Genomic DNA, 24537 nt, shown 5'->3' with positions numbered 1-24537 from the left:
AACTACGTGGATGACAGTCAAGCTCTTGAATCTTGGATATACGTCTCAGGACTGAAGAAGACCCCATATGACACCTGGTCCTGTCCAGGTGATGGAGACTTCAGAATCGAAGCGAGGAGGAAGAGCAGTAGATGACATTCAGGTAGGCAGCTTTGGCCCGAGAGAATGGATCAAGTCTTCACACTTTAAACATGACACCCTTTCTCCTTCTTTTCCTTTCTTTTTCTCTGCCACTGACTAGGAAAGATAAAGCCCCGATCTGTAACCCCCAATACGTTGCTAAAGAACGTAATCTTTCAACTGAATTTATCATCAGAATTTCCAATCCATCCATCACTATCTAGATTTACCTCCACTCAGTACGATTCATCCACGCACAGTAAATCCAATCTACTGACACAGGGTTATGATGAAGGAAAGCACAGCATTTATTGTAGGTACCAAGCAAGGAGTCCAGGCAAGCTTAAAAAACCCAAATTTCATGATGACTTTCAGGGAAATGGTCTTAAACACAGGATGAGGGAGAGGGTGAGGGGTGTGTGATCAGCTCATGGATATCTTCTGATTGGTTGGTGGTGAGGTAATCGGGAGTCAATATCATCAAGCTTCTGGGTTCTATGGCCATTTGAGCACCGTACAGTGAGCATCTTCCACATGGTAGGGGTTTCTACATCTGTAAAACAGCACAAGGAATTTGGTTCAGAATACTGTCTCTAGCTCTCGAGGAGGAACTAAAGGTCCTTGATAGTGTTTAACGGCTAACCTATTATCACTTTGTTTTGCTTGACTGTTACCCTTTGCTTCTGCATTTTCTCACTTAAATTTTATCCTTGGAACTTGGGGAAGGCCTAGGCAGCTAAAGGTTTATAACACTCGTGGGGCATAGGGCTATGCCAGGATGCCCCTGTAAGGTCCTGCTGGGTTACAAATGTCAGAGGGATTAAACAAAGCAGTCATGGCCATGGATACCACACCAAGGGTGAACAAAGCTGTGGGGACTATATATCAGAAGCTGAGAGTGATGCTAATGCCTTACATTCTGATTGTATCTTTTGGTTAGGTTGAGAGTTTGCTACAAAGTGGGGGATAGTTAAAGAGAAAACCACAGGTTCAAAATGGCCTCACTCTTGCTGAAGCCCATGATTCCAAACCTAGGTTTAACACCTGACCCAGCTGTAGCTTTGACCTTCCCCAGGAATGTAGTCTTAATCAGCCAGTCTGGAATTTTCTAGTCAGCATCCTTGAGTAATCAGTCTCCTGGGACTTCTCCATCTTCAGGAGGAAGAAGAAATCAACCTGACCTTTTTTGCTAAACAGTGGTGAAATGCACATCACGTAAAATTGACCATCTTAAGTGTACTAGCTCAAACTGTAAAGAGTCCACCTGCAATGTGGGAGACCTGGGTTTGATCCCTGGGTTGGGAAGATCCCCCGGAGGAGGGCCTGGCAACCCACTCCAGTATTTTTGCCTGGAGAAGTGCCATGGACAGAGGAGCCTGGCGAGCTCCAGTCCATGGGGTTGCAAAGAGTTGGACATGACTGAGCAACCAAGCACACACACAAGTGCACCTGCAGTTCAGTGGTGTTAAGTCCACTCCTGCGGTTGTGCAAAAATCACCACCATCTAATTCCAGAACTTTTTCATTCTGCAAAATTGGTCCTGATCTTTTAGATGTTGCTAACATACTCAAAAATTATAATACACAGAAAGGGTCAAATAAACCCAGGAACGGCCACAGAAAGGGTGTACTGTGCCCTTCGATGTGTATTGTCTCATTGAACTCACACAACGACCTGTGGGGTGGCCGATCATGCTCATTCCACAGGCGAGGAAACTAAGGCTGGGAGAGGTGAAGTCGCTCGTCTCAGATTCCCCAGCCGATGAAAATGGCAGAGCCAGGGATCTGAGCTGGATTCAGTTTGATTCCAAGTTCTTTCTAGAAGCACAGGGCCTCCTCACCAGGGGGATGACACAGAGTGACAGAGACAAGAAACCTACTAGTCCAGGAGCCTGAGTGGGTGTCCCAGACAGAGACGGCAACACAAGAAGGACAGACTGGGGCAGCCAGAGGTGTGAATCCAGAACCACCTGGAGACGAGACTGGCCGGCACCGTTGGGTTCACACAGCGGGACCCACACAGGGGACGGGGCCCCACACCCAGCCCCTGGGGACGAGTGCTGGGTGGAGTCTGACCTGGATGCTGAGGTAGGACAGATGCACTCCGCCCTTGATGGAGATGGCGTTGAATTGGTAGAAGGGCACACGGTGTGCGTACTCCATGAAGATGTTCTTGTTCACCAAAATCTGTTGAAATGAGCGCACAGGGCAGGAGGGGTCCAGGACCAGGTGGGAGCACACCCGTGCCTCTGGGACCCCTGCTTCTAGACGTTTAGACCTGTATCTAGTTTTTACATCAATCCCCTCTAGGTCAGGGCAACAGCCTTCAGAGCTGTGCCAGTTACAGGAACATGCTTGGGACCCTAAGGGCACCAAAAGGCAACCTCTACCTGACTCTAGTCCCTGGCTTCTTCATTCTTCTGATGTTTGTTTATCGCAGTAGGTTTGTCTTTCTAGTCTTAGCTCTCCTGTGGTGTTATTGAAATATACATGCAAATGTCCGTGGGGAGCAGAGAAGTGATGTCAGGTTGTGTGATGAAGGGGTGGGGACATTCATGCTCACACAGAGAAAAAAGACACAGATGTACTCAGCTCCCCTCCCATCTCCCCAAGCCCAGAGACACCGCTCTGCTTGCAAAACCAATGTGCAATGCCAGGCAGAACTAAGTCTTTAATAACACTTGGATAAATGCAGCAACAAGGTAACAGAAAAGCAAATGTTCCCAGGGACCTGGAGTGGAAGGAGGGGTACAACAGAGAAATGGAAATAACTTGGACTAAAAGACCCAGGAGGCCAAAAAGCATCATGGTGACTTCTCTAGTGCTTACTTCCAGAGTGAAAGAAGCAACAGGTAGATGCAGGTGAAGGAGTGGCTGCAGCCTTACAAGGAAATAATCCTCTTCTCTGTACAAAGTGTTGCTCACATGACTATTTAAAGGCTGCTCACAGCACCTTGTGGGGCTGGGGGACAGACAGCTGAAGAGAGGAGAGTTCCTACTCACCTTGAATGTGGAGCTGTCTACCTCGAAGCAGATCTCAAACGGACTCCCCTTCTGGAAGGGCATCTGCAACTTCCTTTCCTCCGGCCCCCAGTTTCCTAGCTGCCTCGTGTTGCAGACCACATACCCGCCTTCTTCAAACCGAGGGTTGAAGTGGAAGGCAATTTCTCTGTCATTGTAGCCCATCTGAAAGTTCACTTCAAACCTAGGTCAAGGAAAATCAGACAGTATCCTGGCTTACTGCAAAGGGTGGGAACAGGGTGCTCACTCTTTGACTGACATCCGTCTGGGAACCTGCATACGACCTGCATGGCTGGTTGGTACCCATCCCTAGTCTCTTCCCATCCCTTTGGTTCACCAAATTTGCACCGTGTTTTGTGCAGTTACCACATTGTGCCCTTACAGTGTGGTTTTCTAGAAATGAGGAGGAAATGGGTAAAGAAATTTGTGTCCAAGATGAAAGTACAGGAATGTGCCTAGAATTGAGAGTCTTTGGGGCCAAGTGGTGGCTCCCTGGAGGTCAGCCTGTGTCTGCTCAGTTGGGAAAGAGGACAAATGGAAAGGACAGGTGACACTGATGGGACACCTACAGAGAGGGTGTCAAAAGGAGACACAGAAAAAACCCTAGGTCTCTGGGCATGGGGACCTCAGAGTGTGCATCTGTCCCTCTTCAGAGGTTGTCATGTGTCCACCTGACCTGAGTGAGGTCAGCAGGCCTGGACCCTGACCCCAGCTCTGCCCTGTTTGTCACTTGCAATGACTTGGGACCATGCTATCCTCCAGCTGCCCCACCCAGAAAAGGGGTGACTGCCTTCCTTGGGGGATGATGACTGAAATGGCCCAAGGGCACCCCTAAATAAGTATCCCTTGTTCCCATCTCGCCTCAGAGGAAGCCCCTCTCCATCTCCACCTCTTCTGGATATAGCCAAAACTATAAGGCGAAGAGTGAAGACAAAAGGAGCTTCCAAGGGGCCTCGCTCACCAAAGGGATGCAATAAATCCTTGTTCTGCTTTCTCCCAGATGGAGCTCATGCATGTCCCCTAACCAAGGTCCAGCCTGAATTATCCAATGAGGCATCTCTCTCCCAACACCTTGCCTGAACTCAGCGCCAGTGTGGTTCCCAGTCTGCTTCTCGGGGTCACTAAGGCTCCCAGCTAACACACAACAGTCAGACAGCACGTCTGGCTCCCATATCATCACCACAGAACCAGGCACTGCCCCACACCCATGGGTGGCCCTCAGTGGACATTCTACCTGCAGAGTGCTCTGTTTTGCTTGTTTATCTGGGGTTTCTTTTGGCTTCATGGCTCGAGGATCTTAGTTCTCTGATCAGGGATCAAATCCATGACCTCTGCAGTGGAAGACTGGAGTCCTGATGACTGGACCACCAAGAAACCCCCAGAGCCCATTTGCTCTCTTGGTTAAGGGTGTGAGTTCTGAATGCCATCCTAAATACCAGGATGCTCTGTGAGCCCTCAGCCATCAGGGGCAAGAGGAACTGTTGTGTTTCTGATTCCAGCAGCCCTCCCTCCAATGAAAATGAAGCTCCAAGTGACCCGGAGATGAGAAAATTTAAGTTCCTATTTCTCTTGAAGTGGAAAATAGTGTTTCTGACATGTCTCTGGGTGTTGTTTTCCCTTTGCAGTCCCCCAGCTTCATTCCTGTGTTCCTTTGAAAATTCTGCCCTAGGGAAGGAGAGAACAGCAGCTCCCATCGGAAGGGGGACCCTCGGAGGTAGAGACAGGTCTGTTAGACAGAGTGGGAGTGGAAAGCGCTCCTGTGCTGGGAGGAAGGGTCAGCAGAGGGAGGGAGAGAGAGGGATGGGAGTTCATAGTCAAGGTCCCGGATTCCCCTGCTGGGAGGGTTTCAGAACCGGGTGCCTCATTTCCCTCACAGTCCCCTGCAGGCACTCAGGGCTCTCAGAGTCCCTCAATCACTGTGGCTGTGTCACCTGGTAGGAGTGGGAGTGGCAGAGGAATTCATCTGGAAGCCAGATGTAGAAGTAGGGCTGCGGGGGCAGGGGCCTGGAGGGATCCAGAAGGTCCCCAGGCCCCATGCAAAGTAATGAGAGGAACTGCAGGGGCAGAAATCAGCTGGGATTGGACAGAGAGGCTTCTGAGAGAGGCCACATGTCCAGAGGGGCCCCCGTGGGCACTGAAGGCCTCGGGGTGCACAGGTCCCAGGCCTCCACGCCACCCGGAGCTCAATATAGTTCAGTCAGGGCTACATGAACTCCTAAGGACCTCCCACCTCTGGAATATGTGCAAGCTCCTCTCTGTTCCCAGACAGTCCCCCTCAGGAGAAAGGGAATGGGAAACAGAGCTGAGTTATCTATATCTTGTATTGACTTTAGTGGGAAAAACCTTGAGACTGAAAGAGACCAAATACAACTTTGATGGCAAGTTTAAATATTTCCAGCTCACCTCAAATGAAGTTTCCAAAGTAGATGCGACTGGCTAGAGGAAATGGAGGGAGTTGACGTATCTGCAGCTCTGGGTCATCGTGTACGAGGTTCAGTCCCAGAACTCCACCTCTGGGCTGGCCTGCTTCCCTCCCTAGACCATGAGTCTCCATTCCCCCTGTCTCTGGAGAGTCTGCTTAATGGTGCCCCAGCTGCTACAGGTAGGTGGTAGGGGGAGCTGAGCATTGTTGGCAGGGCCGGGCCCTTCCCATCCCCTGAGCTGGGTGTGGGCAGCTCGGAGGATGCTGGGTGGACCATCCTGAGCTGACAGCACCCTGTTTCACTCAGGGGTGAGGCCGAAAGAGACAACAATTCCCAGTACCTGTTTTCATCTGTGGAAAGAACACTCCCCATGACGGTGATCTTGTGTCCATCCTGGAGACCCCCTTCAATCATCCCAGTGAAGGGAACAGGCTGTGGAGAGGAGACAGTGGTCAGTTGGCCTCCTTCTCTCCATCCTCTTCAGCCCTGGCCGGGGGCTGGCCTGGGTGTGGGGCAGCAGCCTAGGGACCAAGTGCAGCCACGAACAGGACAGAAGCAGCCTCAGCTCCATGGACCTTCCAGGCCTGGAGTGAGGAAGTTACACAGATATTCTGAGGTTGTGAGAAGGAGCCCCGCAGGCTCTGAGAGGATCTGACAAGGTCAGATTGGCAGCTGGCAAAGGAAGAAGTGGTGAGTACACAGCCCTGAGATGGGAAGGAACCAGGGGAGTGAGGAGGGTGGCTGGACCCCAAGCCAAGCTGCTAGTAAAGACCTCAAGTCCTGGCTGGGGACTCAGGTTCCACCATGGACCAAAGAGACCCACCCACCTATCCTCGAGGATAAACCTTCTGCTCACCTGAGCAGGCCAAGAAGTCATCCTCCCCCTCCTGCCCACCCCACCCAGAGAACAATGGTGACCTTGACCTTTGTCCCCCCACAGCCTCAGAAAGTGCCTCTTTCCCAGGTGCTCTCTGCAGCCAGGGGGCAGCCCACCCCTTCTACTTCCATTCCTAGGCTCCCATCCTTCCTCCAGGCAACCTCCAATGTCCTCACGTGGCATCTCCACCCCTTCTGGGCCCCATTACTTTGTCTCTTTCCTGAGCCTCTTTAAAGGACCCAGCGTTATGGTGAAGATGCTTCATTTTAGAGTCAGGCATTCTTCAGGTTTGAATCCTAATTCTGCTGCTCATTACCTGAGTGGCCTTGGGAAGTTTATTTAATTTCTCTTTGCCTCAGTTTCTTCATCCATGAAATGAGAACAAGTCCCAGCTTCTGGGTGACATTGATTAGTGAGAAAATGTCTGTGGGGAGAGACTGGCGCATCCTTCCAGAATGCTTTTTATCTAACGTGGTTCTACAAACTGCCTTCAACACAGCTCTGTCTCCAAGGCAATTTTCACATTTTCACACTGTTGAAGTAATAATAAGTAATATTTTACAAAGATTAAATGCTTACAGGAACCAGGCAGGTGATTTGTATAGTTGAACTGGACAGGCAGGGGACAGTCAGGAGTGGTGGAGACTGCAGCAAAGTAGGCATCATCTTCCTTACTAAAGAGCAGTGTCCACTCAGCTGTAACCTGATCACCTTCAGGCCCAGTGTCGTCAGAGCTCCCAAGTCTTTAGGAGAAGACAGAAATCTGAAATTTTTTTTTTTCTGTAAAACTTTCTAATTTTGGGGGGTGAAATACTTTGAAAAGGATTGTAGTAGGTTTCCTTTGCTATAAGAGACATATAATGAAATATTTGCATTGAATTGATATATCTAAATTTGCTTCAAAACAATCCAGGGGTGGAAAGGAAAGTAGAGCTGGGCAGACATAAAGCAGATAGTTCATGAGTTGAAGCTGAGTGACTGGTATGTGTTGTTTATGATACTAATATCTCTGTATTATACTTTCTCTTTGGCAATGAGGTAAAACAGTCTGCAGGCCAAACAAAAAAAAATACGCACCAGCTCAATTCAGTCCTATTCTATGTCCTTCAGTTGTAGGACCACTCAGAATCCAGGGAAGCCCCTCCAAGCCCAGTGTACACAGCTGGCCCTGAGAGATAACCAGTGATGCCAGAACCCCATTCAGACAGACTGTGTTCCTGGACCTTGGGCAGAGGTGTCTTTTGTGGCCCCCAGGTCAGGTCTGAATTCTGCCATTAAATACTTTGGTGACATTAAGCAAATCACAACATCTCCGCATCTCTGAGTTCTTTCTGTCAAAATCCATGTCAGTGATTTTGGAGAAGTAGAATCAGCCTGACACAGGTTGACCAGCATGGTGCTCTTCCCTGAAAAAGAATCCCCTCATTTGTTGGAGTTTGAAATCCTCCTAAGAGCCTTTCTCATTATCAGGAGAGACAAGGCTTAAAATGTATCCGCCTGGCAGCATGGGCTCCTCCCTTAAGCATATTCACATTAAGGTATAGAGTGATGGCAGGGGTCCTCAGGGCACAGAAGGAAGGCAGGATGTGCGGATCATGGGGGCGGGCAGTACAGGTTAATCGTAAGGAATGATTCCCCCCAGAAAAAACTTCATGAGATTTTAATGTCTTAAATTGTGCCCTCACATTCTGAAACACAAGATGATTTCAAATTGAGTATAATCCGAAGACAAGATTACTCATTACTGCGTTATAATAGCAGAGAATTGGAAATGAATCCAGAAGTCCACTAGGAAGAAAATGGTGAAATTAATTACGGTATTTCCATACAACAGATTCTAGGGAGACTTAACAAGAAAAGAGGAAGGGGCCACTCTGAGAATTGATAAGAAATATCGCCCTCTGTATTATTTTTTAATGGGTAGGAGTGACTATATACATATATTTACTTATTATAAATAAAACTTTTCTGGAAAGATTCAAAGAAACCGCTAATATTTATTGAATCCAAGAAGGTTATGGTAGACTGAGCAATTATACCCTCGCCCTTCTCCCCACCAAAAATGTCCGCATTATAATCCCTGGAAGTTGTGAATATGTTACTTTACCCAGCAAGAGGGACTTTGCAGGTATGATTAAGAATCCTGAGATTGTAGGGGCAGGGGGTTATCTGGAATGTCTGCGTGGGCCCAATAGTCACAGGGTCTACAAAGAGGGAGGCAGAAGAGGAGAATCAGTTGTAGGAGATGTGACAACAGAAGCAAGAAGCTGCTGGCTTTAGAGAAGGAGAAAAGTGAAGAGATCCCTGGTGGTCCAGCAGTGGTTAAGTATGTGCCTTCAAATGCAGCGATTGAGGGTTAGATCCCTGGTTGGGGAACTAAGGTCCCACACGGGCCACAGCTAGAGAGCCCATGGGCCACAGTGAAGATCCCTTGTGCCACAACTGAGACCTGACAAAACAAAAAAAATCGCAGGAGGAGGAAAGGGCCACAAGCCAAGGCAAGTGGGCAGGCTCTGGAAGTTGGAAAAAACAAGGACACATTCTCCCCTGAAGACTCCAGAAGGAAACAGCTTTGTGACATTTGATCTTAGATTTCCAACCTCAGAACTGTAAGGGAATAAATTTGTATGGTTTAAGCCTGGTGTGGCCCAAGACCCCTCTGTGCATGTGTGATCTTAGCAGGAAAGAGCAGCACAGGCCTTTGCTTCCTGTGACCCAGGAAGATGGATTTTTATGTTGGATTTATAGCCTCACAGATTAGGCTGGCCTCCCAACTCCCTGTGCTGGCAGCTCTGATGTCACCAAGACACATGACCTGTCTACAGTTGGGCTTTTGAATCCAAGGATTAGAGAGTAAAAACATGTCATCAGAATAATAAAATGGCTGAAACTGGAAGCGGCTCCGGGCCCCCCATCTGAGGGAGAACAAGACCCAGGTGACACATCCTGACTCGGGCCACCGTGGAGGCGCCCACCAGACAGCCCAACTTCCTCCAGCCCCACCCGGGAGCCCTCACTAGATGGGCTGAAGGGCATTGGCCATTGCATGGAGCACACAGGCCACGCCATGGCTCCTGGGGAGGTGGGCTTGAGTAGGGATCAGGCAACTCCCCAGCACCTGAAGCCACATGCACCCCCTCCCCATTAAGGGCTCCGTCAGCCCACCTGCCCAGCCTCTCAGGAAGCTGAGCCCGGGAGAGGCTCCTACTGCAGGGCTGGGCCAGGACACAGTGAGCTCAGAAAGTTCCTGGGACCCAGGCTGCCGCCTGCCTGCCTCTTCCTCCCCCAGGGCGCTCTCTGTGGACACCTCCTTCCTCCAAGATGGGGGAAATCAAGACACCTCCCTCCTCAGTCCTTACCACCTGGGAACCTTACAAGTGGCCTCCACCTTTGTGAGCCTCAGTAATACATATATGATGTGGAGAGGATAAGGGTTTAAACCAGCTCTCCCAATCTTTCTGGCACCAGGGACTAGTTTCACAGGAGAAAATTTTTCCAAGGATGGGAAGATGTGAGCGATGGGGAGTGGCTATAAATACAGATGGAGCGTCACTAGCTCACGAGCTGCTCACCTTCTGCTGTGCAGCCCAGTTCTTACGGGGCCATGCATAAACACCAGTCCATGCCTGGAGGTGGGGGACCGCTGGTTTAAACAAGGCTACCTATGACAAGACCTCCACACAGAGGGTAAAAATGCCCAGAAGAGAACCCTTTGCACCCCACAGTGTAGGGGCAGCCTGCTCCACCCTCCTGGGACAGTCTCTCTCAGACACCCTTGACCTGCCCTGCCTAGCTCTCTCAACCTTCAGATGCCAAACACCTGTTTGGGAGGCCTTTCCTCCTGCCCCCAGACACCTAACAATTCTAAACACTTTCAGAGCCACCCACAGTGGGCCAGATACCTTTCAAACTCTCTCAATGTGCTACCTTGCTTAATCCTTACTCAAGCTCTGGATGGTGACTTGATTATTCCCATTATACCCAAGCAGAAACTGAGGCCCAGAGAGGTAAAGTAACTTGCTTGAGGTCATCCAGCTAGTAAATGGCTGCACCCAGGGAGGTCATCTTCCAAGTAAGTGCCCTTAAATGCCATGTTCCATTGTCATCCTCCCTAGAAGACGTTTAACTTCCTTTATGTTTAAAAAAAAATGGAAATTCACTTTTCTATTTATTACTTAGACTCTTCTTCCCCCACTGAGCACCTAGAACAGGACAAAGATCAGGAGAAAGCTCAGGAAACATTTGTCACACGCACAAATCCTGGTGACCCTCAGCTCTGAGCGGCACCGGGGAGACGGGCACAGGCAGAAGTTGTGGCAGGGCCGCCCTGGTTGGTATGTCTGCCCTTCGTCTGTCACCCCAGCAGGAGCTGTTTCCTCAGAGCCCCAGAACTGCATCCCCCTGGCCGAGGCCTCCCCCAGCCCTGGAACTCACTGGGTTTATGTAGGGAGGCTGGGTGTCCCTGGAGGCCAGCTCTTCATCGCCTACGTAACCACTTTGCATGCTGTCCAGGCAGACCTCTGCAACAGGAATGACTTACCAAGATACAGAATTCAATGCAGTTTGTCTGTTATTCAATGGGGAGGAGCCAGGAGCAGGAGGAAGTCAGTTTATTTATTTATTTTTTTTTTAGGAAGTCAGTTTAGAGGAAGGGAGGAAGATGGAGGACAGAAGTGGGTGCTCCTCTCCCAGGGCCTTCTCCCCTCTGCTCTCTTCCTACCCTCCACCCCAAGTCAGAATAGTTCACGTAGGCTCAGATATTCTCACCACGTGCACAGCTTCTAGAAGACACTGCCCCTGAGCGTGTGGCTGTGTCATGTCCAGACAACAGTGTGTGTGATGGGGTGCTGCCTGGGCACGGGGTGGCCGAGCTACAGGAAGGCCTAGTTATACCCATTTTGCAGACAGGGAAACTAAGGCTCAGAGAATCTATGGGTCATATTCAAGGTCACACAGCTCACTAGCGGCAGCTTGAGCCATATAAGGCAGCTGCTGCTGCTGCTAAGTCACTTCAGTCGTGTCCGACTCTGTGTGACCCCATAGACGGCAGCCCACCAGGCTCCCCTGTCCCTGGGATTCTCCAGGCAAGAACACTGGAGTGGGTTGCCATTTCCTTCTCCAATGTGGGAAAGTGAAAAGTGAAAGTGAAGTCACTCAGTCATGTCCAACCCTTAGCGACCCCACCGACTGCAGCCTACCAGGTTCCTCCATCCATGGGATTTTCTAAGCAATAGTACTGGAGTGGCTTGCCATTGCCTTCTCCGCATATAAGGCTACTCTACTTAAAAAGGTATTCTTCCCCTTTTAAAATTCTATTCCTCACATAAAAGCATAATCATGTAAAAACAAATGTTTTGAAAACAGAAAACCTGGTGATGGAGGGTCCCTTATCCTTGTGCATAATGATGCCCCGGGAGATTCTGGCCCCTCCTGTCTGTGGATTTCTCTCTCTCTTCTCCCTCTTGATTCTGGGCTTTAGAATGGGGAGCAGAGACATCTCAGACATAATAGAATATTTTAATTGGTTCCAGTACCTTGTTAATGGAAATGTTTGACTGAAACAGAGACTTAGGATCAGTTTTCGTCGGGAAGGAAACACACAGCAACAACAGACTTACTGCAGATTAAGCAGGCCCCCACTGTGTGCTAGAGACGGGACCCCATATCCAGCCAGGACAAGCAGCTGAGGGTCCTACAGGTACTGAGTGTGGGGCAGGTGCCCTGGGACTGCGAACCTGTCTGTACCTCTTTCTAGACTTGGGCTTGCCTCGGTGCCCCAGAATTTGCAAAGACTGACTTATTTGAGATGTTCCCATAGGTTGAGCACACATGCCTCCTCTGTCCACCCTCCGTCCCCAATACATTTCTAGATCAGCCACAGTGTGACTGGATTTAAGGGGCAGATGGGACAGCTGAAGCAGAAAGGAGGAAAAGAAGGGGAAATGCTTTGCAATCCTGTTTGACACCAGGAACACGGGGACCGTTTCCTCATGTACTGGGATAAAGATCACTGGAACTCTTGTTCACCGCAGGCTGGAGTGTAAAATACAAGAGTGTTAGAAACTTGTTGGTGGGTCTTCTGCCTGTCCTGTGTCCAGGCTCTTCTGCTTCTAGATATTTACCGAAGAGAGATGAAAACATATGCATGCATGCATAACAGCTTCACTCACTGTAGCCCCACACTGGAATCACGCTGTTCATGAGCAACAGAAAGGAAAAATGAATGACGATGTGACTACAATGGGCTGCTGCTGCTAAGTCACTTCAGTCGTGTCCGACTCTGTGTGACCCCATAGACGGAAGCCCACCAGGCTCCCCCGTCCCTGGGATTCTCCAGGCAAGAACACTGGAGTGGGTTGCCATTTCCTTCTCCAATGTGTGAAAGTGAAAAGTGAAAGTGAAGTCGCTCAGTCGTGTCCGACCCATAGCGACCCCACGAACTGCAGCCTACCAGGCTCCTCCATCCATGGGATTTTCTAGGCAAGAGTACTGGAGTGGCTTGCCATTGCCTTCTCCGACAATGGACTAGCCGTTGGCAATAAAAAGGGACCAAAGATATAGGCAAGATCATCAGTGACACTCACAGTTGTGTACAGGAGCCAGGCACGAGTGAGCACAGGCTGGGAGTCTTTTATTAGATAAAATCCAACAGTCGGTCAGAAAAGCGATGACGACCCAGGGTGGGCACCAACTGGAGGAACCCGAAGGAGTCATCTGGGTGCTGGAAAAGTCCTGGAGCTTGACCTGGATGATGGTCACACAGCTGTTTACAACATAAAAACTCATCCAACAGACTAGGGTCTATGTGTTTACCTAAACCATAACTCAATAAAATACTGTTGTTTTTTTTTTTTCAATTCTCAGAGCCCAGGGAGACACAGAGACAGCTAGAGTTCCAGCAAACACACTTTGGCATCACCAGACAACTTGGAAGCTGTCATTCAGTTGTCAAGTCGTGTCTGACTCTTTGCAGCCCCATGGATTGCAGCCCACCAGGCTCCTCTGTCCTACACTATCTCCTGGACTTTGCTCAAATTCATGTCCATTGAGTCAGTGATGCCATCTAACCATCTCATCCTCTGTCATCCCCTTCTCTTCCTGCCTCCAATCTTTCCCAGCATCAGGGCCTTTTCCAATGAATGGACTCTTCGCATCAGGTGGCCAAAGTACTGGAGTTTCAGCCTCAACACAAGTTCTTCCAATGCATATTCCAGGTCTATTTCCTTTAGGTTTGATTGGTTTGATCTCCTTGCTGTCCAAGGGTCTCTCAAAGAGTCTGCTCCAGCACCACAATTCAAAAGCATCAATTCTCTGGCGTCAACCTTCTTTATGGTCCAACATTCATAACTACGTAACTACAGGAAAGACCATAGCTTTGACTATGAATATTTGTTGGCAAAGTGATGTCTCTTCTTTTTAAAATGCTGTCTGGGTTTTTCATAGCTTTCCTTCCAAGGAGCAAGCATCTTTTAACTTCATAGCTGCAGTCACCACCTGCAGTGATTTTGGATCCCAAGAAAACGAAATCTGTCACTGTTTTCATTTTCACCTTCTATTTGCCATGAAGTGATGGGACCAGATGCCATGATCTTAAGTTTTTTTTTATGTTGGATTTTAAGCCATCATTTTCACTCTCTTCTTTCACTTTCATCAAGAGGCTCTTAATTCCTCTTCACTTTCTGCCATTAGAGTGGTACCATCTGCCTTTCTGAGGTTGTTGATATTTCTCCCAGCAATCTTGATTCCAGATTATAATTCATCCAGCCTGGCATTTCTCATAATGTACTTTGCATAAAGTTAAATAAGCAGGGTGACAACATATAGCCTTGTCATACTCCTTTCCCAATTTTGAGCAGGTTAGTTGTTCCATGTCCAGTTCTAACTGTTGCTTCTTGACCCTCATACAGGTTTTACGGGAGACAGGTAAGGTGGTCTGGTGAGTAAGTAAGTGAAAGTTGCTCACTCATGTCGGACTCTTTACCACCCCATGGATTATACAGTCCATGGAATTCTCCAGGCCAGAATACTAGAGTGTGTAACCTTTCCCTTCAGGGGATCTTCCCAACCCAGGGATTGAACCCAGGTTTCTCACATTGCAGGTGGATTCTTTACCAGCTGAGCCATAAGGGAAGCCCTAGAATACTGCATTGGGTAGCCTATTCCTTTTCCAGCGGATCTTCATGACCCAGGAATCGAAACAGGGTCTCCTGCATTGCCGGCGGATTCTTTACCAACTGAGCTATCAGGGAAGCCCAAGGTGATCTGGTACTCTTTAAGAATTTTCCAGTTTGTTTTGTTCCACACAGTCAAAGGCTTTAGTGTAGTCAATGAAGCAGAGGTAGGTGTTTTTTCTGGAATTTCCTTGCTTTCTCTATGATTCAACAAATGTTGGCAATTTGATCTCAGGTTCCTCAGCCTTTTCTAAACTTCCAGCTTGTACATCTGGAAGTTCTCAGTTCACGTACTGCTAATGCCCAGCTTGAAGGATTTTGAGCATACCCTTGCTGGCATGTGAAATGAGCACAACTGAGTCACAGTGAGTCCAACCCAAAAAGAAGTGTCCACGGCCCTACTCCCACTCCACAGAGACAGGCAACAGCCAGATTTGAGGGTCAGTGTATTTTCAGATGAAGGGAGACAGTAGGGAGGCATCTATCTCCAAGACCCAGTGCCTGGCACAGTTGACCTCAGCAGCCTGGCATCACCGTGCAGTCACTGAGATCCTTTCCCAGGGCCTGGTTCTTGTCTTAAGGAGGTAAGAGGCAGCCCTCAGAGCTCTGTTATTCAAAGTTGCAGACACTTGTCTGAGACTATCCATTCTCTGCACTGTAGACCATAAGATCTGTTCTAAATGTGTTGGCCACCTCACACTCTCAAAAAACTGACAAGTATTGTCGAGGTCTTGGAGAAAGGAGGCCTTTGGCACTGTTGGAAACACAATGAACATGCCTGATCCTAAGGGACTGGTATTAAGCTCCTGATTGCTAAAGCTTCTATTTCAAACATGCATTTTCCATGAACACATTGTCAGCTGTATACCGGCTTCTAGGTAAGTCCCCACGCCTGCCTCACCCATCAAGTTCTCCTCTCTAGAAAACATTGGGCAACCTAGATAACCATATGAGTGACCCCATATGTCTCTTCCTGCCCCTGGTTCTTGCTTAACCACCCCACCCTTGGACTCCAATAAAGGCAGAAGCTCAGTTCTGTGCTCGCTCCCCCCTCCACACTGGCCATTGTCCTGTATGGCCCTCAAGATGTGAGAGTAATAATACTTGTTTTATCAAAGCTCCCTCTTGGTTGTTGCTGAGTTGCATCTTTGAATTGTAGTAAGAACTGCAAGATTTGCACCAGCTGAGGAAATGCCTGTGGGGACTCCCGCGAGTAGTAAAGGCCCATGTGAGGGCCCCCAGGTATTCCCGAACTGACAGTGTCTCCATGCACAGTCAGAGACAAATGTCACACAGATTACAAAATGGATGTCTGGGAATGAAGAAACTGTCCTGTATCCTTCCATGTTCTTCTGGCAAGTTTAAGAACTAAATTGACATAAGACAGATTAACAGGAGATAAATCTAGGAAGAGTTTATTAATACATATATATGGGAGACACCCAGCAGAATTAACCCATCAACATGTTCAAAGCCCTCAACTTAAATACTACCTGCAACTAAAGACAGAAGAGAATGTTGAGGGTAATGGTTTGGGACTTCATAGAGGAGGAAGGTGATTCACAGAAAAGCAAATGTTTGTTGAATAAGTGCTTGCTGGGCTCAGAGTGGACTCTGATCTCTAGGTCCTGCCGGGATTCACCACCACACCTCCCCCAGGGTCATTCAGAGATATCACTGGTCAAGGCTCTATTTCTGGAACAGACCTGTTTCTTTAAAAAGAATCAGTCTAGGGACTTCCCTGACAGTCCAGTGGTTAAGACTCCAGACTTTGATTGCAGGGAGTGTGGCTTTAATCCCTGATAGGAGAACTAAGATCCCTCAAGCCACGTAACCATCCCCCTAACCCCCAAAAAAAGAATCAGCCTAAATGAATCCTCCTGGCAAAACTGGAAAGTCACATTAATGTGACTCCCTAGTCCCATTAATGTGACTTCCTAGTCCCATTGGACCTGTGACCTTTCTCCAAAGGGCCAGAGTTTTCCTTCACAGGGGGAGCTCCCCAAACTGGAGCTGAAGTTTCCGACTGTCAAAGTTACCTGGGGCTCCTGTAGGGGAATTAGAATCAGACACCTCAAGCTCAAAGGAGCCTCTGGGCCTCTTCATTTATTATTGCTGTGTCCCTCTCCTTTGCAAAATATTTCTAACTTCAAGATTGTATAAATGTAAGCCATTAAGGAGCCATTGCTATCCTTATCTTAACATATCTAATATACACCTCAAAGAGCTTTCCTTCAGGACAGATGAAATACTTCCCGTTTTTATAAGTCTGATAACACCAAAACACAAAGGCATAGGAAAATTCCAACAAAGATGGCATAAATTCCATCGTTGGTGCACAGATCAACCGTTTCCCAAACCAGGTAAATAAATTTACCCTACAAAACAAATTGTTGTAGCCATGCGTTCCAGGAAACAAACTTACTCAGAAGGACAATGCAGATAGTGGAGTGCAGTTTATTACACCAGCGGCCCAAGGCAGTCTCCTCTTAGCCAAGAACCCCGACCAGTTTTTTGTGAAAACCTTATATACCCTAAGTGTATAAGATTCCCTGAAACTAGTCTGAACAAAGGAAAAAGAAAAATATAATCAAAGTTAACCGTGATCATATGCCTTAAGCCTAGGTAGTTAACAGTGGACAATTATCAATAGGCCTGTGGTCAAACCCCAATAAGCATAATAGAATGTATGATTCTATTCAGTTACACAGATAATTAGGGTATTAATTAGGGTATTCTTTTAGGTGACAGAGAGCCTTGGGGCTCTTCCTTCCAGGGGTCTGGTTTTACAGTTGGTATGTCCTTTCCATAGACACTGGGCATATAGCTCAAAATCCACAATCCGGCCCAAGATGGAGTTCTGCTTTCAAGATAGAGCCTGTTCTGTTTCCTCCTTCAAAATGAGCTAGTTCCTACTAGGCTGTTCCTACCCCCACAAGAACGAGTTCCCCCATTAACTTATTCCAACTCAGAAACAGTCCAACCACAATTCCCCTTCTTCAAGATTACCCCAATCAAATTGGCTTGTCTTGTAAAAGAAAAGTCTGAATTGAGGGGGAATATGTTTCCAGAGTGCACACTGGGGTGACTTACCCTACAAAATCTAGTCCGACTGGTAAAACAAAACGACACACAGCACAGATGAACCAGTTCCCAACTCAGGCAAATAAATTTACCCTACAAACAAATGACCTAGAGCCAGACATCTTGGAATGTGAAGTCAAGTGGGCCTTAGAAAGCATCACTACGAACAAAGCTAGTGGAGGTGATGGAATTCCAGTTGAGCTATTTCAAGTCTTGAAAGATGATGCTGTGAAAGTGCTGCACTCAATATGCCAGCAGATTTGGAAAACTCAGCAGTGGCCACAGGACTGGAAAAGGTCAGTCTTCATTCCAATCCCAAAGAAAGGCAATGCCAAAGAATGCTCAAACTACCGCACAATTGCACTCATCTCACACTAGTAAAGTCATGCTCAAAATTCTCCAAGCCAGGCTTCAGCAGTATGTAAACCGTGAACTCCCAGATGTTCAAGCAGGTTTTAGAAAAGGCAGAGGCACCAGAGATCAAATTGCCAACATCCCCTGGATCATGGAGAAAGCAAGAGAGTTTCAGAAAAACATCTATTTCTGCTTCATTGACTATGCCAAAGCCTTTGACTGTGTGGATCACAATAAACTGTGGAACATTCTGAAAGAGATGGGAATCCCAGACCACCTGACCTGCCTCTTGAGAAACCTGTATGCAGGTCAGGAAGCAACAGTTAGAACTGGACATGGAACAACAGACTGGTTCCAAATAGGAAAATGTGTACGTCAAGGTTGTATATTGTCACCTTGCTTATTTAACTTATATGCAGAGTACATCATGAGGAACGCTGGGCTGGAAGAAGCACAAGCTGGAATCAAGATTTCTGGGAGAAATATCAATAATCTCAGATATGCAGATGACACTACCCTTATGGCAGAAAGTGAAGAGGAACTCAAAAGCCTCTTGATGAAAGTGAAAGAGGAGAGTGAAAAGGTTGGCTCAACATTCAGAAAACGAAGATCATGGCATCTGGTCCCATCACTTCTTGGGAAATAGATGGGGAAACAGTGGAAACAGTGTCAGACTTTATTTTTTTGGGCTCCAAAATCACTGCAGATGCTGATTGCAGCCATGAAATTAAAAGACGCTTGCTCCTTGGAAGGAAAGTTATGACCAACCTTGATAGTATATTAAAAAGCAGAGACATTACTTTGCCAACCAAGGTCCGGCTAGTCAAGGCAATGGTTTTTCCCGTGGTCATGTATGGATGTGAGAGTTGGACTGTGAAGAAGGCTGATCGCTGAAGAATCGATGCTTTTGAACTGTCGTGTTGGAGAAGACTCTTGAGAGTCCCTTATACTGCAAGGAGATCCAACCAGTCCATTCTAAGGGAGATCAATCCTGGAAGTTCATTGGAGGGACCGATGCTAAAGCTGAAACTGCAATACTTTGGCCACCTCATGCGACGAGTTGACTCACTGGAAAAGACTCTGATGCTGGGAAAGGTTGGGGGCGGGAGGAGAAGGGGACGACCGAGAATGAGATGGCTGGATGGCATCACCGACTCGATGGACATGAGTTTGAGTGTACTCCGGGAGTTGGTGATGGACAGGGAGGCCTGGCGTGCTGTGATTCATGGGGTCGCGGAGAGTCGGACACGACTGAGCGACTGAACTGGAACTGAACTGAACTGAACAAACAAATGAACCAGTGTCAACAAGGGTAGGATTATCCCCACAAGAACTAGTTCCCCAATAAACTGGTTCTGACTCAGGTAGAGTCTAACAATTCTTCTCTCCACATATTGAGGGGGGAATACATTGAGTCACAACACAAAAGGACACACAGACTTACCGACAAAACTGAGTCTGTCAACCCTGTTGGTTCTGTTAGAGTCCGGAGTCGCCCTTCCCTCAAAGGAACAGAGGACACTCACGATAATGCAAGACACACAGCGAGGTTTATTTCCAGCTAGCTGGGGTCCTTGTTGAAACCCGCTGCGTCGGGCGGACACTTGGACCCCAGCTAGCTGGAAATAAACCTCGCTGTGTGTCTTGCATTATTGTGAGTGTCCTCTGTTCCTTTGAGGGAAGGGCGACTCCGGACTCTAACATTTCCTTGTTTGAGCTGCTAAGTGCCGGGGCAGCTGGTGCCACTTCAGGGAATCTTGAGTGAAGGATCTTCAGGACAAATTGTCCCAGCAGCTGCTAGAGCCTTGCTCCAACATTCCCTGACTGGGGCCAGCTAACCATGAACAGCAAGGCTCCTGGCTGGCTAAGCCAAATTTCTTACCAAGTCCAAGCTTGCTGTGCCTGCTGCACAACTGGCCAATGAATCTGAGAGACAAGATGCTGAGGCAAGGAATACCGTTGCAGGGAAAAGCCAATTCTGACTCCATGTTGGAACTGTTTCTTTAACTTGTTTTACATGGCTTTTGTCATATTATAGCCTGCCTTGGAGAATTGTACCCCTCCGCCTGACTATTAAACTAAAGAGCCTTTGTTCAGAACCCTGTCTACTTGTAGAAGAGGCAGCAAGGAAGAAATTAACACATTCCCTGCCTGAGGCTTGCCATTCTAGGAGATATTTGTAAGATTAATGGTCTTTTTACTTTGTTTCCTCACCTCCCCCACCCCTGATCTATAAAAGAACCTAGCATCCAGAGCCCAATAAGGTGGTTATTCTGAGACATTAATCGGCCATCTTCTTCAGTCAGCCAGCTTTCCAAAGTTGTATTCCTTGAGTCAATGCCTCATCTCCAATCCATTGGTCTGTCAAGTGCAAACAGAACAAACTCGGACTTGGTAACAACAGGACTTTATTCAGGAAGCTAGCTGACTGAGAAGATGGTTGAAAAATGTCTCGAAATGGCCATCTTGTAGGGGTCTGGATGCCAGGTTCTTTTAAGAATCGGAGAGAAAAGCAGTGAGGATCCAAAGTCAAACGGCAGAATGGAAAGGGAGAGGCAGTGAGGAAGTAAATGAAAAGGGCCACTCAGCTCAGTTCAGTTCAGTCACTCTAGCCTTGCAAAAATCTCTGGGAAGGGCCAGCCTTTGGAAAAGGTGTGTAAATCTCTTCTTTCCCTTGCAGCCGTTCACAGGTGGGCAGGGTCAGTTTATCTCTATGAGCTGAACAAAGGCACTTTAGTTTAACAGTCAGGCAGAGGAGCCGGATCCTTTGAGGAGGGCTATTCAGTTCAGTTCAGTTGCTCAGTCCATCCAACTCTTTGAGACCCCATGGACTGCAGCACGCCAGGCCTCCCTGTCCATCACCACCTCCCGGAGCTTGCTCAAACTCATGCTCAGAGAGTCGGTGATGCCATCCAACCATCTCATCCTCTGTCATCCCCTTCTCCTCCTGCCCTCATTCTTTCCCAGAATCAGGGTCTTTTCAAATGAGTCCGCTCTTTGCATCAGGTGACTAAGTATTGGAGTTTCAGCTTCAACATCAGTCCTTCCAATGAACACCCAGGACTGATCTCCTTTAGGATGGACTGGTTGGATCTCCTTGCAGTCCAAGGGACTCTCAAGAGTCTTCTCCAGCACCACAGTTCACAAGCATCAATTCTTTGGTGCTCAGCTTTCTTTATAGTCCAACTCTCACATCCATACATGACCACTGGAAAAACCAAAGCCTTGACTAGACGGACCTTTGTTGGCAAAGTAATGTCTCTGCTTTTTAATTTGCTGTCTAGATTGGTCATAACTTTTCTTCCAAGGAGTAAGCATCTTTTAATTTCATGGCTGCAATCACCATCTGCAGTGATATTGGAGCCCAAAAAAATAGTCAGCCACTGTTTTCCCATCTATTTCCCATGAAGTGATGGGATCAGATGCCATGATCTTAGTTTTCTGACTGTTGAGCTTTAAGCCAACTTTTTCACTCTCCTCTTTCACTTTCATCAAGATGCTCTTTAGTTCTTCTTCCCTTTCTGCCATAAGGGTGGTGTCATCTGCATATCTGAGGTTATTGATATTTCTCCCAGCAATCCTGATTCCAGCTTGTGCCTCATCCAGCCCAGCATTTCTCATGATGTACTCTGCATATTATAAGTTAAATAATCAGGGTGACAATATACAGCCTTGAAGTACTCCTTTTCCTATTTGGAACCAGTCTGTTGTTCCATGTCCAGTTCTAACTGTTGCTTCTTAACCTGCATACAGGTTTCTCAAGAGGCAGGTCAGGTGGTCTGGTATTTCCATCTCTTTCAGAATTTTCTAGTTTATTGTGATCCACACAGTCAAAGGCTTTGGCATAGTCAATAAAGCAGAAATAGATGTTTTTCTGGAATTCTCTTGCTTTTTTCATGATCCAGCAGATGTTGGCAATTTGATGTCTGGTTCTTCTGCCTTTTCTAAAACCAGCTTGAACATCTGGAAGTTCACAGTTCACATATTGCTGAAGCCTGGCTTGGAGAATTTTGAGCATAACTTTGCTAGCATGTGAGATGAGTGCAATTGTGCGGTAGTTTGAGCATTCTTTGGCATTGCCTTTCTTTGGGATTGGAATGAAACCTGACCTTTTCCAGTCCTGTGGCCAATCCTGAGTTTTCCAAATTTGCTGACATATTGAGTGGAGCACTTTCACAGTATCATCTTTTAGGATTTGAAATAGCTCAACTGGAATTCCATCACCTCCACTAGCTTTGTTCGTGGTGAGGCTTCTTAAGGCCCACTGGACTTCAAATTCCAAGCTCTCTGGCTCTAGGTGAGTGATCACACCATTGTGGTTAACTGGGTCATGAAGATCTTTTTTGTACAGTTCTTCTGTATATTCTTGCCACCTCTCCTTAATATCTTCTGCTTCTGTCAGGTCCATACCATTTCTGTCCTTTATTGAGTCCATCTTTACATGAAATGTTCCCTTGGTATCTCTAATTTTCTTGAAGGGATTTCTAGTCTTTCCCATTCTGTTGTTTTCCTCTATTTCTTTGCATTGATCACTGAGGAAGGCTTTCTTATCTCTCCTTGCTATTCTTTGGAACTTTGCATTCAGATGGGTATAGCTTTCCTTTTCTCCTTTGCTTTTCACTTCTTTTCACGGCTATCTGTAAAGCCTCCTCAGACAGCCATTTTACTTTTTGGCATTCTTTTTCTTGGGGATGATCTTGATCCCTGTCTCCTGTACAATGTCATGAACCTCCATCCATAGTTCATCAGGCACTATGTCTATCAGATCTAGTCCCATAAATCTATTTCTCACTTCTACTGTTTAATCATAAGGGATTTGATTTAGGTCATAGCTTAATGGTCTAGTGGTTTTCCCCACTTTCTTTAATTAAATCTGAATTTGGCAATAAGGAGTTCATGATCTGAGCCACAGTCCGCTCCCGGTCTTGTTTTTGCTGACTGTATAGAGCTTCTCCATCTTTGGCTGCAAAGACTATAATCAATCTAATTTCGGTGTTGGCCATCTGGTGATGTCCATGTGTAGTCTTCTCTTGTGCATGGGGGAATCTTAATTCCAAAACCAAGGACTGGAACTATGGCCCTTGCAGTGGAAGCTGGGACCCCTGGACCACCAGGGAACTCCCCCTAGGAACGTAGTCTTAATCATCCAGGCTGGAATTTTCTGGTCTGCACCCTGGTGGTAATCTGTCTCCTGGGCCCTCTCCATCCTTGGGAGGAAGAAGCAATCTACAAGACTGACAATTGCCCTGCTTCCAAAAGAAGACGATTGGGTGTGAAACAGTCCTTTGTTAGCTTTGGTTAATATCTCCTACTCCCCACCCTCCTTCTACCTCTAAAACCCTTTCTTTCTTCTTTTTCTTTTACAACCTTTCAGTTTCTATTTACAACATCAGACACTGCCTGATTCATGAATCACTGAACAATAAAGCCAATTAGATCTTCAGATTGACTCAGTGGAATTTTGTTTTTACCAGCTGTCATCTTCATCTTGGCAGCTGGTGGTTCTGTGTCTCCATTCTTCTCCATAGACCAGCCAAAGCACCCACCAGCACCACACCCACTCGCCAGTATATTCCAGGGAAGTCTTCTCTCCAGTGCCCAAATCTGGAACCATCTACTCCTGCAGAGGACATGCACTTGTGTTGCCAAAAGCTCAGCTTCTCTGTACACCGGTGCCAGATCAAATCTCAGAGACAGAGTTTTGAGTGAAGTAGAAAACAGTAGCTTTATTTCTCTGCCTGGTAAAGGGGGCCACAGTGGGCTAAACACCCTTAAAACCATGTGTGCCAACTTGGGGAAAATAGTGAGGAATAAAAAAACTTTTATTTTTTATTAGTATAAAAAAGGTTTTATGGTAATAGTTCAAAGAGGGTGTGTTCAGTCCATGGACATTCTTCTGATGGGTTGGTGGTGAGGTGAGTAGATTTCAGGTCCAACTGGTCTGGGGTCTACATACTTGTGGTCAGCATACCATCATTAATTGTTAACTTCTCCCACCTGGAAGGAGTTTCAGTAGCTACAAAACAGCTCAAAGGTATTATGGTATGTATCTGTTGATGGGGAAACAGGACCTTGTCCCAAGGCTGCTCTTGACTGTTTCTCCTTGGTCTTCAATCCTCTCCGTTCCCTAATTAACGACTGCTTGAATCTGCAGTTTTCAATCTTGAATTTCCCTTGTGTGGAAAATAAAGCCCACCAGCCCCAACCCAAGGAATAGACTTGGAGACACAAAGTGCAGCAAGAAGTAAGGCTTTAATGACAGTCTTGCAAGATCGGGTGTCTGGTGGGAAGGCTGTAGACCCAGAGTCAATGGGATTTTTATACTCTCAGCATGCAAGTCCCTCCCCCGGTTCCTTATTGGCTAAGTACTACAGGGTTAATAATCTTCCCGAAAAAGTCACTTGGATTTATTGCTCTCCCTTTGTCTGGATTTTCCTGTGCAAGTATCCTAAGGGCTATTACATCAGCAGGCTGTCACTCTAGGCTAG

At 47.2% G+C, this 24537-nt stretch overlaps 1 protein-coding gene across 1 annotated transcript; it reads right to left on the bottom strand.

Annotated features, from left to right (window-relative positions):
- Positions 1-404: 404 nt before the first annotated feature.
- LOC129540541 (galectin-9-like) lies at positions 405-11031 on the bottom strand. The gene is made up of 5 exons (XM_055401622.2): positions 10875-11031; positions 5904-5995; positions 3123-3324; positions 2196-2306; positions 405-673 (listed from the first exon to the last, which is right to left on the bottom strand). Exons 1-5 carry the CDS (start codon positions 10941-10943, stop codon positions 668-670), a joined length of 480 nt encoding a protein of 159 aa, XP_055257597.1. The 5' UTR covers positions 10944-11031; the 3' UTR covers positions 405-667.
- Between the last annotated feature and the right edge of the window lie 13506 nt (positions 11032-24537).

This window comes from Moschus berezovskii, chromosome 20 (assembly GCF_049115385.1).
Source record: "Moschus berezovskii isolate FMDL1 chromosome 20, NW_MosBer_1.0, whole genome shotgun sequence".
Classification (NCBI taxonomy): Eukaryota; Metazoa; Chordata; class Mammalia; order Artiodactyla; family Moschidae; genus Moschus; species Moschus berezovskii.
This window is presented reverse-complemented; position numbering and strand designations above follow the sequence as displayed.

Bases quoted from the DNA above. Each gene is read 5' to 3' on its own strand.
- LOC129540541 (XM_055401622.2), bottom strand. From the start codon at position 10,943: ATGCAAAGTGGTTACGTAGGCGATGAAGAGCTGGCCTCCAGGGACACC. The intron at 5,996-10,874 runs GTGAGTTCCAGG...TCCTCTCCACAG, and splicing joins AGCCTCCCTACATAAACCCA to CCTGTTCCCTTCACTGGGAT. The intron at 3,325-5,903 runs GTACTGGGAATT...TCCTTGACCTAG, and splicing joins CTTTCCACAGATGAAAACAG to GTTTGAAGTGAACTTTCAGA.